Here is a 15635-nt window from a genome sequence, read left to right as displayed (position 1 = left end):
TCTTGTAAAATGTATGTAAAAGCGTTAGATTCTATTTATAGTGCACAATAGCTTCTGTTTATATTGCACAATCTGGAGAACTTGCATTCGATTGTTGCATGCAGTTAAATTATTTCCACTTTTAAGAGGGAAAGTCAATATATTTTACAATGTATGCACTGACTTGTTTTATTTACGGTCAGGCTGACACTGTTGTCTGTTTAACCAAACAATCTATCTACTAATAATAGCATAATCAAATTTGATGTCGTCGAAATTTTTTGTTATTTCTGTGTTTTGCTTGCTTTCATCCGAGATTTAAAGGGAATTTAAACACATCTGAGGTCCACCACAAATTTCCCAACAGTCCCTGAAGATAGCATAACCAAGTCTCGCGATAGAGCGATGTGAACGCGGGTACTCGACAACAAGCTTCCTAGCGCGAACGTGCTGCCTGTATGACCAACCGGTGTGTCTTTCATTATAAACAACAAGATAGTTGTCGTTTTTCGGGAGAAAGTTCGGAAAATCTTCAGCGACTCTTATACGGGATCACACAAGGCACCAAATAACGGACGATTTATCTGAGGCGAAGTGTTAATTCGACTAAAATGTCCGAAAGCCTAAGCTGCGTGGAACAGCGGGAAGAAGAACAGACTGAACTTGAAGAAGCCGGAGGAGCGGAGGTAAGATGGTTTAAACCGGGCATTGTCTCTTCCTAGCACCGCGTACACCTTCCACAGACGTGTCGCACAAGTCATGACCACCGAAACCCCCTGTTTGATACCCATCCGTGCTTCCTTCACATGTACCGCTGCGTTAAACTTTCAGTTACCAGTGTTGTTAACACAGGCTGTTTGAGCTAGTTAGCTAGCAGCGGCGGTGCTATCATTAGCTCATGACAACGGCAGCTCGGTCCCAGCCACTCGGGGCTGAAGCTAACGTTACAGCACACAGGCCAGCCCGTTTCATAAGCGCTCGGGCTACTAGCTTAGCGCCGCTAGCCCCGCATCGATTGTCCCATTGAAAGTCCCAGCGTGCCTTTTGTTTACCCACAGGCCGAATTCACCCGGCGAGTTGCTTGTGATAGGAATAACCCTTTAGAAAAAAAAAAAAAGTCGTGTAAACATGTTGGTTAGACAGCAGCAGCCGGTTCAGCTGTCCCATCCGCGTCTTTGTTTTCACTGGGACAGCTATGGCTTTTGTAACGGGAGAGGGATGCTGCTTCCGCTTAAGTTTGTGTCAAGTTTTCATTTGGATCCGATACAACTTTAAAGGATTGCAGCTAAATCAGATAGGATTAAGCACGCTGTTTTAAGTCCATGCAGAGAAACCTTAGTAGAAGTACAAGATCACAGTCTAAATGCTGTATCGTAGGCAACTGGACTTGTTGCCTACGATACCTCATAATAAAAGCGAACTTTTGGACACTCAAAGATCCCCAAAACATGTAATTACGTCTTTTAGATTAATCATACTAGGAGGTTCCTCCTCTCCACATACATTTCATAGCAAAAGGAAATGGTCCCCAGATCTTTCAAACATAACTTGTTTCGCTTTCTGTATATATGTCAGTCTTTCCAAAGGAAATGTTATTATTAACCTGCTTTTTTGGCTGTCTTGACTCTGCAAATAACAGTGTTAGGATTATATAATGCAGCAAAAAACAGTGTGAAGGGCTTGTCTAATAATGAATTGACAGTAGAGCAGAAGAAGACTGAGACTGCAGTGATTGACTTGCGCTCCAGTTGTTTTGAGATAGTGCTCCTGGAAGATGTCATCCATGATAGCCAGGCATTTTTTCTTAATGCGTCTCCCTCCAACTTCCGCTCTAGAGTCCACAGAGCATCCCTGATGGTTTGTTTAGTCTGTTCTCCTCTGTTGCTGTTGGACTGATTAGAGGCTAGCCACTAAACAAGATTGTTTTCTGTTAACGTTTTTCTCCCTAGGAGAAGTCAGATTCTTCAGATGCTGGAAAAGAGTCATCATCAGATGCTGGGCCTGATGGTCAAGATGCATCCCCCTCCTCATCCAAAACTAAAGAGGAGATTCCGGGTTATGAGGAGAAAGTGGTAAGAATGCCTTTTTTTTTTTTTTTACTACTGAAGTTTCTTCGCTCTTTGCTTTGTTCTTGGATAAATAGATTAACAAGGTTGTCTTCCTGTGTGTATAGCAAACAGACCGGACCAACAGATTTGAGTACCTGTTGAAGCAAACAGAGCTGTTTGCTCATTTCATCCAACCAGCCGCGCAGAAGACCCCCACCTCCCCTCTGAAGATGAAGCCTGGACGCCCTCGCATCAAGAAAGATGAGAAACAGAACCTGCTGTCGGCTGGAGAGTGAGTAAACATCCAAGGAAACGGGTTTATTTTATTTTAGGAGGTCTACTCCCATTGTTAGTTTGATATATTGTTTGTTTTCATGTTTGACAGCAATCGCCATCGCCGCACAGAGCAAGAAGAGGATGAAGAGCTTCTGAGCGAGAGCACCAAGACTACTAATGTCTGCACTCGCTTCGATGATTCTCCCTCCTGTAAGCATTCATCTGTTTTTAATTTAGCCTGAGTATAAGGTAAATATATATGATCAGCAGAGGTGTTGATTATGGGTTTTTTTGTCTCTTATTTTAGATGTCAAAACAGGAAAAATGAGGGACTACCAGGTCCGTGGTCTGAACTGGCTCATCTCTTTGTATGAGAACGGCATCAACGGCATCCTCGCCGATGAAATGGTCAGTACTTTGCCAAAGTAAAAACTGTTGCCTCCTAGATTTTCAAGACGAGAAACAATGACTTTCTTGATTTTTTTTCTTTTTAATCTCACAATATTGTCATTCTTACATGTACCGCTCCATCTCACACTCACAGGGTTTGGGAAAGACTCTGCAGACTATTGCTCTGCTGGGTTACATGAAGCACTACAGAAACATTCCTGGTCCCCACATGGTGTTGGTGCCCAAGTCCACCCTCTACAACTGGATGAATGAGTTCAAGAGATGGGTGCCCTCTCTCCGTGCAGTCTGCCTGATAGGAGACAGAGAACAGAGGGTAAGCTGTGTCAAAATATCTTAACTGTCCGAGAAGCCACATAACGTAACTGGAAAAGCTCACCATGAATTGATATTCTACTGTAATGTTTCCTGTTTTCTTGATATAAATGTGCTTATTTTATGATGCTGAATTAGTTTGGTGAGCCATACAACATCTTAGCTCTAGTACTTGGTGTAAAAGTGATGAAATAAAGTTTCTAGTGTGGGCTCAAAGATTTGGACCTATGCCAAAACAACTGATGTAAGATTTAGGTGAATCACATGTATTCCAAGTTATGCCAGCTTGACTTCCAGAATTATTTATAAACACTTCAGATCATTTTATTTGTTTGCCTTTAAAACCTTTGATATGCAGTTTCTGCTGTACAGGATGAAAGAAACCAGAAAATATTCACATTTAAGAGAAGGTTGACTTTTTCCTTTAAAGAAATACTCAAATTATTTAATCAATTATTGAGCTAGTAGAGTAGAGAAACTGTCACTGAGGGATGTAGCCAATTTTTCCAACTTCTTCGACGGTTGTTAATTCAAATTCTCGCTGACACCAATATGCAAATGTTGTATGCTGTGTGATACTCTTCCAACCAATATTAAGCTGTGAACAAGCTGGTAGAAATAACAAAACAAAAATGGTTTTGCGTTGATTTCAGACTGCCCTGATCAGAGACGTGCTGCTGCCTGGAGAATGGGACGTGTGTGTCACATCCTATGAGATGCTCATCATTGAAAAGGCAGTATTCAAGAAGTTCAACTGGAGATACCTGGTCATCGACGAAGCCCACAGGATCAAGAATGAAAAATCAAAGGTCAGGCAGCTTATGAAGTCAAATGGATCTTTACACCTGTCAAAACCAACTAGTGTTTTACAAGGTTTGCTAATGAGGCAAAAATTACTTTTATTTCCCCCTATAGCTCTCAGAAATTGTGCGAGAATTTAAGACCACCAATCGCTTGTTGCTGACTGGAACACCTCTGCAAAACAACCTCCACGAGCTGTGGGCTCTGCTCAACTTCCTGTTGCCTGATGTCTTCAACTCAGCAGAGGTAAAAATCTCATTGGAATTCACATTATTGTCAGAGGATGTAACTGCAAGGGCCACGTTCATGCAGAAGTTAATCATTGTAATGACCTGATTCTAATCTGTTGTTTTAAAGAAAAGTGGTTGGTATTCTGGCACTAATTTCATTTTTCCCCAAGGACTTCGACTCCTGGTTCGACACAAACAACTGCTTGGGTGATCAGAAGTTGGTTGAACGTCTTCACACTGTATGTATTAAATGCTCCCTGTGTCACTTTCCAACTACTATGTACATTTTAAGCAGCGTCACTCTTATTTAGATCATAGCACTCTCTTCATCCACCTTTTCTATCTGTAGGTACTGCGTCCTTTCTTGCTTCGTCGTATAAAAGCTGACGTAGAGAAGACTCTGCTTCCGAAAAAAGAGATCAAGATGTATGTGGGCCTGAGTAAGATGCAGCGAGAGTGGTAAGCATCATTCGTTAAATTACCGTACGTCTCATCTTCACTGGTGCACACAGCTTGAATTAACCTGGATGCTGCTTGTACGTTTTGTATGTAATATTAATTCGTGTCACAACCCATCAGGTACACCAAGATTCTGATGAAGGACATTGACATTCTGAACTCTGCGGGCAAGATGGACAAGATGCGTCTGCTGAACGTGCTTATGCAGCTGAGGAAATGCTGCAATCACCCGTACCTGTTTGACGGGGCCGAGCCTGGTCCCCCCTACACAACTGACCTCCACCTTGTAGTGAACAGCGGCAAGATGGTGGTGCTGGACAAGCTGCTACCCAAGATGAAGCAGCAGGGTATGTAGATGGCCATGATGATATTACATGACATTTATAGTATTTATAGTTAGATATACTACTAAGTACTTAATTGAAAGTCCTAATTAAGTAAAAGTACTATGATCAGCTTAATGTACTTAAACTATCAAATGAATAGCCTTAGTTCTGCAGAAAAATGTCCCCTGTGTCTGATGCTGTATGTAAAGTATGACATTATTACATTGCTATTCCTCATGTTTAAATGTGTAAGTAGCTCAGTGGAGTGGAGCTTCTTTTAACCACTTTATATACAGTTAGGTAGTGAAGTGAAGGCGGGGCACCTTCTGAGCGATCATGTGATGTTGAATGAGGTTGGAAAGAAGATGTTGAGCTACACAGATCTGTATTCATTTTTTTAACAAACCTCTAACTTTGTTTTTGTTGTAAAATATTGTGAGAAGATAATAATAGTGTGAGATTGCAAGGAAGAATTACTCAATGGAACCGCTAAGAATGTGTTTTCTGTCAGGGATCACAAGATAAAAAGGCCACTGGTCTCATTTAAACAATGTGTTTTATTTTCAAGCCCAATTTAAAAAGGAGAAAAGAAGAGGAGAATATGCGTTTTTAAGTGTTCAGAGGGATAATAAGAAAATACTCAAGTGTTTTGTAATCTTTTACTTGACTTGGATCAGACAGAATAGATTGAAGCCCATCTGTGGTCTGTCTATACATTCATATAATAGATTGTTTCAGACAGTCTAAGAACTGTGTGAAACCACTAATATTCTTTGTTCTTTCTAGGTTCTCGTGTGCTCATCTTCAGTCAGATGACCAGGGTGCTGGACATCTTGGAGGACTATTGTATGTGGAGGAACTACGGCTACTGTCGCCTGGATGGACAGACGCCACACGAGGAGAGACAGGTGCAGTGCTGTTTTCTTGAATAAGAAGGTGTCATCTGATTACCATGGTTTTTTTTTCCCCAGGAAACATTAAATTAGTTGAGTAAAATGTGAGTTTATCTTCATATTGTTTTCAGATCTCTATCAATGCGTACAATGAGCCCAACAGCTCCAAGTTCATCTTCATGTTGAGCACCCGAGCTGGAGGACTGGGTATCAACTTGGCCACAGCAGATGTCGTCATCCTGTATGACTCAGACTGGAACCCACAAGTCGACCTCCAGGCCATGGTTAGTATTGCTCATTCAGGAGTGAGGAGTTACAGAATCAGATGTTGCTTGCCTGTAACATTAGAGTGGGCGGTGTATCGCATTGACTTCAACAGTTACGTTACCTTTATTTCAGGACCGAGCTCACAGAATCGGTCAGCAGAAGCAGGTACGCGTCTTCCGTTTCATCACTGAAAACACAGTGGAGGAGAGGATCGTGGAGAGGGCCGAGATGAAACTTCGCCTGGACTCCATCGTCATCCAGCAAGGTAACCCGTCGTTATCAGTAGCCTTAAGTCAAATGTTTGTACAGAATGGATTTAAGTGAACCACTAAGCCATCTTGTTATTGTTCAACAGGGAGACTTGTGGATCCTAGCGCTAACAAGCTGGGCAAGGATGAGATGCTGTCCATCATCCGTCATGGTGCCACACATGTGTTCGCCTCCAAAGAGAGTGAGATCACAGATGATGACATTGATGCAATCCTGGAGAGAGGTGAAAGGAAGGTGAGTCTGGGAAATCAAGGCAAATCTATGGGACAGTGTTTTATGGTTTGTATCAGCTTTTTTAATTTGCCATAACTCCGATCTTGATATATTCCAGACTATGGAGATGAAGGAGAAGCTGTCTTCACTGGGCGAGAGCACTCTGAGAAACTTCACAATGGACACCGAGAACAGCAGCGTGTACACATTTGAAGGGGAAGATTATAGAGAGAAGAAGAAGGTAAAAAGGCTAACAATGTTGGTATTAAGTCTTTAATCACCTTTAGAACTGCAGCAGATAATTATTTTATTTTGATCTGCCAATTATTGTCACTTTTAGTTAAACTTTCAGTTTATTTAATGTCAAACATTTTGAAAAATTCTCATTACAATTTCCTAGAACCCAGATCGACATCTTCAGGTTGCTTCTTTTGTCCAATTCACAATAAAAAATGACAGTAAAAGTCATGGATATCCAACTAGACAAAGATATGCTGCAAATACTTTCATTTAAGAAGCTGGAACCAGCTTGTGTTTTGACATTTTTGACTGCGTAATCATTGCAGCTCTAATTGCCTTATTCTGACAACACAAACCTTTGAGTCATTACATGTTTTCTACTTTTGCTTCTTCACTCAGGTCATTACCAACTGGATTGAGCCACCCAAGAGAGAAAGGAAAGCCAATTATGCTGTGGATGCCTACTTCAGAGAAGCTCTGCGAGTCAGTGAGCCCAAAGCACCCAAGGTATGGACAAATTGCTTTTTATTCCCCCTCAGGATTTAAGGCAATAATGCAACAGAATGTGTAGTCACATTGTACTCATGATGGGTGGCATTTTATCCTGCTCATGGCATAACCTTTGTTTGGTTGACTTCCCCAGGCTCCTCGTCCTCCCAAGCAGCCCAATGTCCAGGACTTCCAGTTCTTCCCTCCACGTCTTTTTGAGCTTCTAGAAAAGGAAATTCTGTTCTACAGGAAGACCATAGGATATAAGGTACTTTTTTTTTTTTTTTTTAAGACGAGACTCTTTGTTAAAATTTGGTTGGAATAGGTCTCTAAATCAGTCTGTGGCATGTTCTCGTCAGGTTCCCCGTAATCCAGACATGCCAAATTCAGCCCAAATGCAGAAGGAAGAGCAGGCAAAGATTGACGAGGCTGAAGCTCTCACAGAGGAGGAGCTGGAGGAGAAGGAGAACCTGCTGCAACAGGTAAATACAATCCATCTGTGGATAATATGCTGCAAGTCAAAATTAAATGTGTGTGGATCTGCACATTTTGATCAACCTTTTATTTCAGGGATTTACTATTTGGAACAAACGCGACTTCAACCAGTTCATCAAGGCGAACGAGAAGTGGGGCAGAGATGACATCGAGAACATTGCCAGAGAGGTTGAGGGGAAAACTCCAGAAGAAGTCATGGAATATTCAGGTAATGACACTTTTTTTTTTTAATCCTCAAGTGCACAGACTACTCCAAACTTCTTTTTACATACTCAAGGATTTCATGTGTGTGTTTGTTCCTCCAGCTGTATTCTGGGAGCGCTGTAATGAGCTGCAGGATATCGAGAAGATCATGGCCCAGATAGAAAGAGGAGAGGCCAGGATCCAGAGGAGGATCAGCATAAAGAAAGCACTGGATTCAAAGGTAGCTGACCGTCAACCACTCGGCCGTTAAGTTCTTGATTAAACCAACTAATTGGCTCTGTCTCATCAAGCCTTGTCTTTAACGCTTTAACTCTGAGTTTCAGTCTGATCCCTTAATTATGTTCTTCACACTATCTGCTCTTCCTGATTTAATTAACGGTCCCTCAATATGTTTCTCATCTCCATGCCTAGATCGGACGCTACAAGGCTCCTTTCCATCAGCTCCGTATTTCCTATGGCACCAACAAAGGGAAGAACTACACAGAGGAGGAGGACCGCTTCCTCATCTGTATGCTTCACAAGCTGGGCTTCGACAAGGAGAGCGTGTATGACGAGCTGCGTCAGTGCATCCGCAACTCACCTCAGTTCCGCTTCGACTGGTTCCTCAAATCCAGGACTGCCATGGTACATTTAAGCGTCTCTGTACTATTTCTCCTGTTTTGTATGAATGATGTTTCAATAACGTTGCCCTAAAATCTGAAATTATGGTTGCTAATGCGCAGGAGCTCCAGAGGCGATGCAACACCCTGATCACACTGATAGAGAGGGAGAACATGGAGCTCGAGGAGAGGGAGAAGGCTGAGAAAAAGAAACGGGGCCCAAAGAGTGCATCGGTAAGTTACAAATTCATTTTATATCACAAGGAGAAAGCTACCTGTTAATTGATGCCAACTGAGTCATTTAAGTTTATAGTAATAATGTTTTATAATCACATCGTAGCTCAAGAACAGGTTTGCAGCAGTGCACCAGTTTTAAGGTTTACTGTGGTATGAAACCTGACCTACATTTGCATGTAGACAGTTTTGAATTATGCCGCATGTTATTAAAGATACAAACAATCCAAATATTTAAGGTGTCTCTCAAGCATCGTGTTTGTCAGGAAATATTGGTGACATTATAATAAAGTTTTTTTTTAACCAAAAGGACATTGAAACTAATAATTAGAATAATAATTATATTTTCTGAAAGGGTTTTTATACTGTGGAAATCTCCTACTGTGAAACCCTCACCATGAGAAATCACTAATAATCTTCTCCTCCAACCAGGCCCAGAAACGGAAGTCAGAGGGAACCCAAGACGGTCGCGGACGCCGGAAAAAGCTCAAGTTGTGAACGGCTTCTTAACTTGACTTTGAGAAATGGAGTGCGGCAGCCAGCTCCGGTATCGTTAGTCCTAGTGTCTGTGTTTGCTCTGCAGGCTGTGATGATGTACTGTGTAAAAACCCTCTGATGGACTGATGTCGTGGTATTAGGTTTTAGGAAGTGCTCCTTTACAAGCCTGCCTTGTTACACTCACCTAAACACTGCAGCTGTGCTGGTTTAGTTGTTTGCTAGTCCTTTTTTTTTTTTTTTTTTTTACTAGTACTAAATTGAAATAAATGTATTTATGCCTGTTGGTTGTACCACATTCCATTGCTCAAAACAATATGTACCCTTTTTATTTTTAAGGAAACATTTGTTCTTTTATCTTCCTATGTGAAGTAGAAAATGTCTTTTTGAACGTCACAAATAAACTTCCCTTTTTTTTTTTTACATAAATGTCTGCATTCTTGTAAATAAGACACTGATTCAAAAAAGGACATTTAATATTTGGCAGTTGAAGTGTACATACATCCAAACTCTTGAAATTGACACAAAATTCAGAAGCCATAAAAGTCTGCTAACAATTGGCACATTAAAATATACTGTCACCTGTAGAAGAACAATTATAACTTTTATGCTGCACTTGTGTTTTTTTTTTTTAACTCAGGACTTGATCAACAAACCAGAAAGACGTATAGTTCATAATTTTTCAAGTTTCGCCAGGGTGTAATAATACCTTATTCTCATAGTCCTACATTGTTATGTACACAGAAAGTTTTGCATCTGATTTCAGCCACATTGACTTGGAAAAAAGTTTAAAAAACAAAAAAAGAGAGAGAAAAAGAAAAGTTAATTTCTGCATTCTCAAAACTAAAATGACATTTACAATCCCTTTCAATGACACCATATTGGTATTGTGACTCAGCAGTGGGCAGGTTTACTGCAGGCTTCTTAAAGCGCGACAGTGAAATATCAATACTAAAAATCATTTATCACATTATCATTCATTAAGGTCAGCTTCAACTAACATTCAGTCCATTTTGCTCTACTCGCCACAAAACAGAATAATGAACACAGTGAATTACAGGAATAAAAAAAAATACTTGGTAGTTATTTTAAAAGGAGGAACATAGAAAATTATTTACTTAATTAAAATTAAACAAGATTGCCTTTTACTCATGGGTAATAATCGCAACATTGGGATTTTCATGCATTCTCAAACATTGAATAAAGCGGGATATTTTACAACTTGACAATCAGTGAAGCGGGTGAATCATTTTGAGGGGTTTCTGCGTACATCCATGAAAATTTAAAAACAGGCTGCAGAAAAGGCAGAAACCTTTAGTACATTTCAGCAAGAACTAACCACAATCAGAGATCAGTACGCCTCTGAAGACTCTGGTGCATTCTCTGCATTTAGGCCCTAAACACTGACATATTGTGCTGTCCACAGGTTGTACTGGGCTCTGTTCAGTGTTACAATGGCTGGGCTTTGAAGGCACGACGGTGGAGGAGACTATCGCAGTCTTTTTGAAAAAAAAAAGGGGGGGGCAGGTGTTGTAAGGTCGGGAGGGTCCACATCTAGACCTCAGAGCTGTCTGAGCTGCTCCACATGCTCGCAGAGCCTTGACTGTAGCCGTTGTAGGCAGCGGAGGACGAGGTGGTGTAAGGAGGGAACTGGGTCTTCTTTTCCCTCTTCTTGCGCCGCAGCAGCAGGACCACGATGGTGGCGATGAGGCAGATGAGGAGGATCAGACCTGCGAGGCCCACCAACATGGGCAGGGTGGAGGTGTCTGCCGGCTCTCTGCCAGAACTCTCCAGCAAGGGGCGCTCCGACAGGGAGTCGCGGTTAGGGGACCAGGGCTGGCGCTGACTGACCACCATGCGGTCTGCTCGGTCTAGAGCGATGTGCTGTAAGTTGGTGCCCCGGTTGTTTTCGACACCTATGTCCTGAGTCAGAGCCAGTTCGGAGGCATCACGGACGGCACGCCGTTGGCGGTGGGCGGCCTCTGGCTGCTCAACAGAGGACACGCTGTGATGGAGATACTCCACACTGCGCTTGCCAATGTTGCGGTTGGCGTTCTCTCTGGAGCGGACGGTGTAAATGGTGTGGATGAACCATTCTCGACCAGCAGCCACCTGCCGGAGAAACATGTTTGAGTGTGTTTCCTTATTCGTTAATGCTCTGCATGAATATACTGTATTTCAGGAACCACACAGACCTGGAAAAGCGGAGACGAGGAGAGTGTGAAGCCATCCGATCCCGGTTGCCTGACCAGAGGAAGAGCTCCGGGTGTGTCTTGAGCCAGTGTGGCCTTAAAATGAACATCACCAAATGCTTGAGCTTGAGTCTCCGGCTGGGCCTTGTCCTGTACAACACACACACACACAGAAACCAGATATGATCTCAACTTTCTTTCTTCCACACTACTCTCAAATGTTTTTTTTTTTCTTTTTCTTGAGGATCCATTGCATCTTACCAGGATCTTGAATCTGTACAGCAGAGAGGGAGCATCCGCCAGGCAGCCGTACTCCTTGTTGGTGGGGTTGTACTTGGGAACGTAGCCGTCTGCTCCGGTGCAGAGGAAAACTTTCTCGATGCTGCAGGAGAAGGAGTCGCCCAGGTTCTGGACTGGGTCCACCATCACACGGCCGTAGATCATGGAGCCTGAAGGAAAGGACAGATGATTTGTAAGTGGGACTCAAGTGTTAATGTTCCTCAGCTGTGATGTTTACCAAAATCCATTAGGTGGCGGTGTTGTAGTACCATCAGAGAATGCAGCGTCAGTTCCTTCTCCGAAGCCCATGGAGCCATCAGACAACCACAACTCCTTCTTGGAAAGCAGGAACATCTGAGTGTTGAGGCTGAACTCGGCTGCAACCGGGTCACTCACCTGCAGCACAGAGCAGGGTCACAGAGCAGATCATGAGGATTAATGAAAGTGGCAGAGAAACGACCCATCTTAGCAAGTAATTCTATAGTAAATGTTTGTTAACACTGAGTATCTACCATGACGGTGACATCATGTGCCTTTCTTCTTTGGCAAATCAACATTTCTGATGGAGAATCTTCCTAAACTGGTTTATTCTAGTTTGCGCCTATTTTTCATCGTCACTGGAAACAAATAAACCTTGTTACTTTATTTTAAAGTCTACCACTAGGGCTCGCCAACGCATCACAGAGGTCACAAGACCTTCTTGATTTTAAGGGGTGTAGGAAAATGTTCACAGTAGGACTATATCTTGTCATTTTTGGTGCTATTATTTTGAACTTCCTTTATCTTAGGTTCTCTAGTGAATTGTTTTTTAATCTCGAGATTAAAAAATAGCTTTTTCTCATGAGATTCATTGGTCTTAGTATCTCGACAAAAAACAAGCTTTGCTAAGTTGAGATAACGAGATAAATTAACCTGTTATCAGAAGATAACAAAAGGTTGTTCCTCATTCTTACTTAAAGCCTAAAGTTTATTAGATCAGCGGTGCCTTGCCAGCAACTTAAGCTGAAAATGTGGCTCAAGTTAAGGGCATGGCGAAGACATGAACACAAGCCAACACCGAATCTGTCAAAATAGAGGCCAATTAAGTTTGTTTGATTGTTCAGAATTCGAAAAAATTCTTAACAGAGACAGACAATCTTATGAAAAGCTCCTAATATATCAGGAAAAGTTAACTGTGAAGCAATATTCACAGGATATGATTTGTTCAAAATGAATTCAAATCACATGCTGCATCACTGCGTTCACAAATCTGGATAATTGTAGGTTATCAGTTGTTCTGTACTCATATTATTATTATTATTATTATTATTAGGAAATAGGAAAAGTTAGGAATGACCAGTCTAAATGATTTAGATGGTCGTTTTGCAGTGTCATACTAAAAAGAAAAACAACTGCGTTCTCATGATGTCCACGGATTATTTCGTCAGGACACCCAGGCTGACCTGCTGGAAGCGAATGTCCATGTCAAACGTCAGCGGCTCTCTCGGGTGGCAGACAGGAGGGATGCTGAACTCGCCATTGGGTGACGCAATGCAGGGGATCACCTTCACCGTGTAGGTGCCAGAGTAGTCTCGCACCTACAGGTCACACAGAGAGAAAGAGAGAATGTTGATGATGAAGCTTAGAATCGTTTCGCCGCAATTTTGTGACGGCATATGGACTCACGGCAAAGTCCGAGACGAAGCTCCACTGCTGCATGGGCTGGTTGTAAGTCGGCTCAGTCCTGACGAGGGACAGCGTGAACGTGAGCCCGGGGTGGTCGGCGCACATCACCATGGATGACACGCTGGTTCCTGAAAACGAACGTGTATGCTGTCGTAAATCTTCAAAGCTGCATTCTATCCGAACTAGAGCCAGCGACGGTGTCTGCCTTTTTTTATCCAAGGAGTGACCTTCTACATTGTTCGTGTCACTCGCTTCCTAGCCGCAAAACGCTGCGGGGTCATTCTGACATTTGCCGAAATGACCCCTGGTACTTTCACACAGGAAGGACCCCTAATGTGGAGGCTCCAGAAATAGATGAAGAGAGGATACGGGCCACAGGGTAACCCGATAGGAGGTCGCTGTATAGAGTGATAGGTTCGGGAGATGTATGTGAGTGCACGGGCGCCGATCTTACCTGAGTGAGACATAACAAACTGTCCCCTGAAGCGAGCCTCCGTCTTGAAGTTGACCACCAGACGTCCCTCCTCATTTATACGCATGCTGGTTGGGTACATGGCTCCTGTGAGAGCAGAGAACACGGTTTGACAAGTGTTTCACACGCAGACCTCTGTCCGCACCGGCAGGGAGCAGCGCTGGGTCGAGAACACACCTTGTAGCTCAGCCTCAGGCGGGCTGCCGATGCCGTCCTGCCACAGAATCGCCGTGTCGTACACGAAGGTGAGTTTGAGCTCTGACTGCAGGTCGAAGTGCTGCCAGCCTCCCACAGCCACCGGAGAGTGGAAGACGTAGGACACAAAGAGAGGGACACGCAGGGTGACGTAGGACTGGACCAGGTTCAGCACCTAAACAAGAGATGATACAGAAGTGTCTCTGTGTGGGTTAAAGGATCACATCGGAAAAGTGGCACGGTGAAACTATGTGGTTCTACAAGCTTGATGACTGTGTTCAGTGCTGGCTGGAGGGTCACTGCTGCCGGCCAGCTCACCTGTAATTATTTAGCCGGCCCAGGTACACGCCAGAGTTGTCATTAACATTAGCTCAACAATAGAAGCTCAGGGGGTCGTTTCATTCTTCCACTTAGTTGATTTGGATTGTTCATCATTTAATTTAAAAACACAGTATGTCATTTTCTGACACTGACACTTTTTCTCTATCAAAACAATGACGACTGTAGCTGTAGTTTGATGCTGACATACATTCAGCACATATTTACTTTATCTCTCTGAGTGTATCCACTGATCTTAACGTTTAAATCTCCAGTATGTCCGTCCTACCTGTCCATCTGTGCCTATGGAGCCTCCGCAGTCATTCAGCAGCTCTGACATGTCGTAGTAGCTGGTGAACTCCCAGAGGCAGGCCTCTAAGTTGAGGTTCCTGTAGAAGCGCAGCGAGTTGGTGGAGCGCATGACCGGGTTGTACTGGTAGGGCGAAGTCTCGCCGATGATTTCGGGGTTCTTCGTTGCATCCGTGATGAAGCCGTGGCCGGTTTGGATCTCGTTGAAGTCCAGCAAGTTGGAGCAGCGGTGGTTGCCCACGCGCGTGCCGTCCGGGCTGAGGGTGAGCTCAAAGTTGGACAGAGGTCTTGTGGAGATGACGGGTAACATGCCTATGAAGAGTGAAGCGCTTGTTAAGTTTCTGGGTGTTTTTTTTTTTTTTTTACCAGTGATGTGAAGTAACAAATGTGTACTGCTCACCGTCCATGTGAGGCATGTTGACAGTCAGTTTAATGAGGTTGGGGAAGTCTGGGTCATCTGGACCGGTGTAGCGGATCTTAGCAGAGAAAGGTTCAGCTCCAACAGTGCCTTGGACACGAGGCTGACACATTCCTGCAGGGAGTCGGAAGCCGGTTAGACCAATGATCTTGATACAAAGCATACTAAATGTGCGGCTCTCCCTTCAGTCCCTCACTCACCCTCCTCTTTACTGATCACAGCAATGGGGCTGGAAAGCTCCAGGCCGGCGTCTCCATTGGCGTTGAAAGCCCGCGCCGCACACTGAACCCTTGAGCCGGCCTGGAAGTAGATCGAATCCAAAGTGATGGACTTGGTGTTGGTGAAGAAAGTATTTGTGTCCACCTCCCTCATGGGGCTGGTCACTCCATCCGACCCGGTGGGGGCGCTGACCAGCCAGCGGTACTGAGTGAGAGTGTCGTTGATGTGCTCCGCCGTGCAGATGGAACCGGTTTTGTCAAAGTCGTGGTACTTCGGGTTGCAAGCCTGCGAGAGATGACGAGACAGACGGCAACTGAGTGATCAAAC

At 43.5% G+C, this 15635-nt stretch overlaps 2 protein-coding genes across 2 annotated transcripts in view; one reads left to right on the top strand and one right to left on the bottom strand.

The window, feature by feature from the left end:
* Positions 1-590: 590 nt before the first annotated feature.
* On the top strand, positions 591-9493 carry smarca5 (SWI/SNF related, matrix associated, actin dependent regulator of chromatin, subfamily a, member 5). The gene is made up of 24 exons (XM_037110321.1): positions 591-665; positions 1929-2051; positions 2153-2319; positions 2413-2513; positions 2611-2711; positions 2848-3027; positions 3680-3835; positions 3942-4073; positions 4228-4296; positions 4407-4516; positions 4637-4863; positions 5629-5750; positions 5867-6019; positions 6135-6267; positions 6358-6506; positions 6604-6726; positions 7125-7232; positions 7369-7482; positions 7574-7696; positions 7785-7917; positions 8015-8133; positions 8325-8537; positions 8636-8746; positions 9179-9493. Exons 1-24 carry the CDS (start codon positions 591-593, stop codon positions 9242-9244), a joined length of 3108 nt encoding a protein of 1035 aa, XP_036966216.1. The 3' UTR covers positions 9245-9493.
* Positions 9467-15635, bottom strand: part of frem3 (Fras1 related extracellular matrix 3) — a 31258-nt gene continuing 25089 nt past the window's right edge. Inside the window, exons 14-24 of the mRNA XM_037110312.1 lie at positions 15290-15593; positions 15072-15203; positions 14652-14983; positions 14027-14219; positions 13832-13936; positions 13378-13505; positions 13155-13289; positions 11982-12108; positions 11695-11882; positions 11437-11583; positions 9467-11353 (exon numbers count right to left, since the gene is read on the bottom strand). Of these exons, the coding sequence (XP_036966207.1) occupies positions 10796-11353; positions 11437-11583; positions 11695-11882; positions 11982-12108; positions 13155-13289; positions 13378-13505; positions 13832-13936; positions 14027-14219; positions 14652-14983; positions 15072-15203; positions 15290-15593 (2349 nt within the window). The 3' untranslated portion in view covers positions 9467-10795. The remainder of the gene's footprint in view (positions 11354-11436; positions 11584-11694; positions 11883-11981; positions 12109-13154; positions 13290-13377; positions 13506-13831; positions 13937-14026; positions 14220-14651; positions 14984-15071; positions 15204-15289; positions 15594-15635) is intronic.

Source organism: Acanthopagrus latus, chromosome 1, assembly GCF_904848185.1.
Source record: "Acanthopagrus latus isolate v.2019 chromosome 1, fAcaLat1.1, whole genome shotgun sequence".
NCBI classification, from domain to species: domain Eukaryota; kingdom Metazoa; phylum Chordata; class Actinopteri; order Spariformes; family Sparidae; genus Acanthopagrus; species Acanthopagrus latus.
Note: the sequence above shows the minus strand (reverse complement) of the source record. Positions and strands in the feature narration are given on the sequence as shown.

Bases quoted from the DNA above. Each gene is read 5' to 3' on its own strand.
- smarca5 (XM_037110321.1), top strand. From the start codon at position 591: ATGTCCGAAAGCCTAAGCTGCGTGGAACAGCGGGAAGAAGAACAGACT. The intron at 8,134-8,324 runs GTAGCTGACCGT...CTCCATGCCTAG, and splicing joins AGAAAGCACTGGATTCAAAG to ATCGGACGCTACAAGGCTCC. The intron at 8,747-9,178 runs GTAAGTTACAAA...TCCTCCAACCAG, and splicing joins GGGGCCCAAAGAGTGCATCG to GCCCAGAAACGGAAGTCAGA.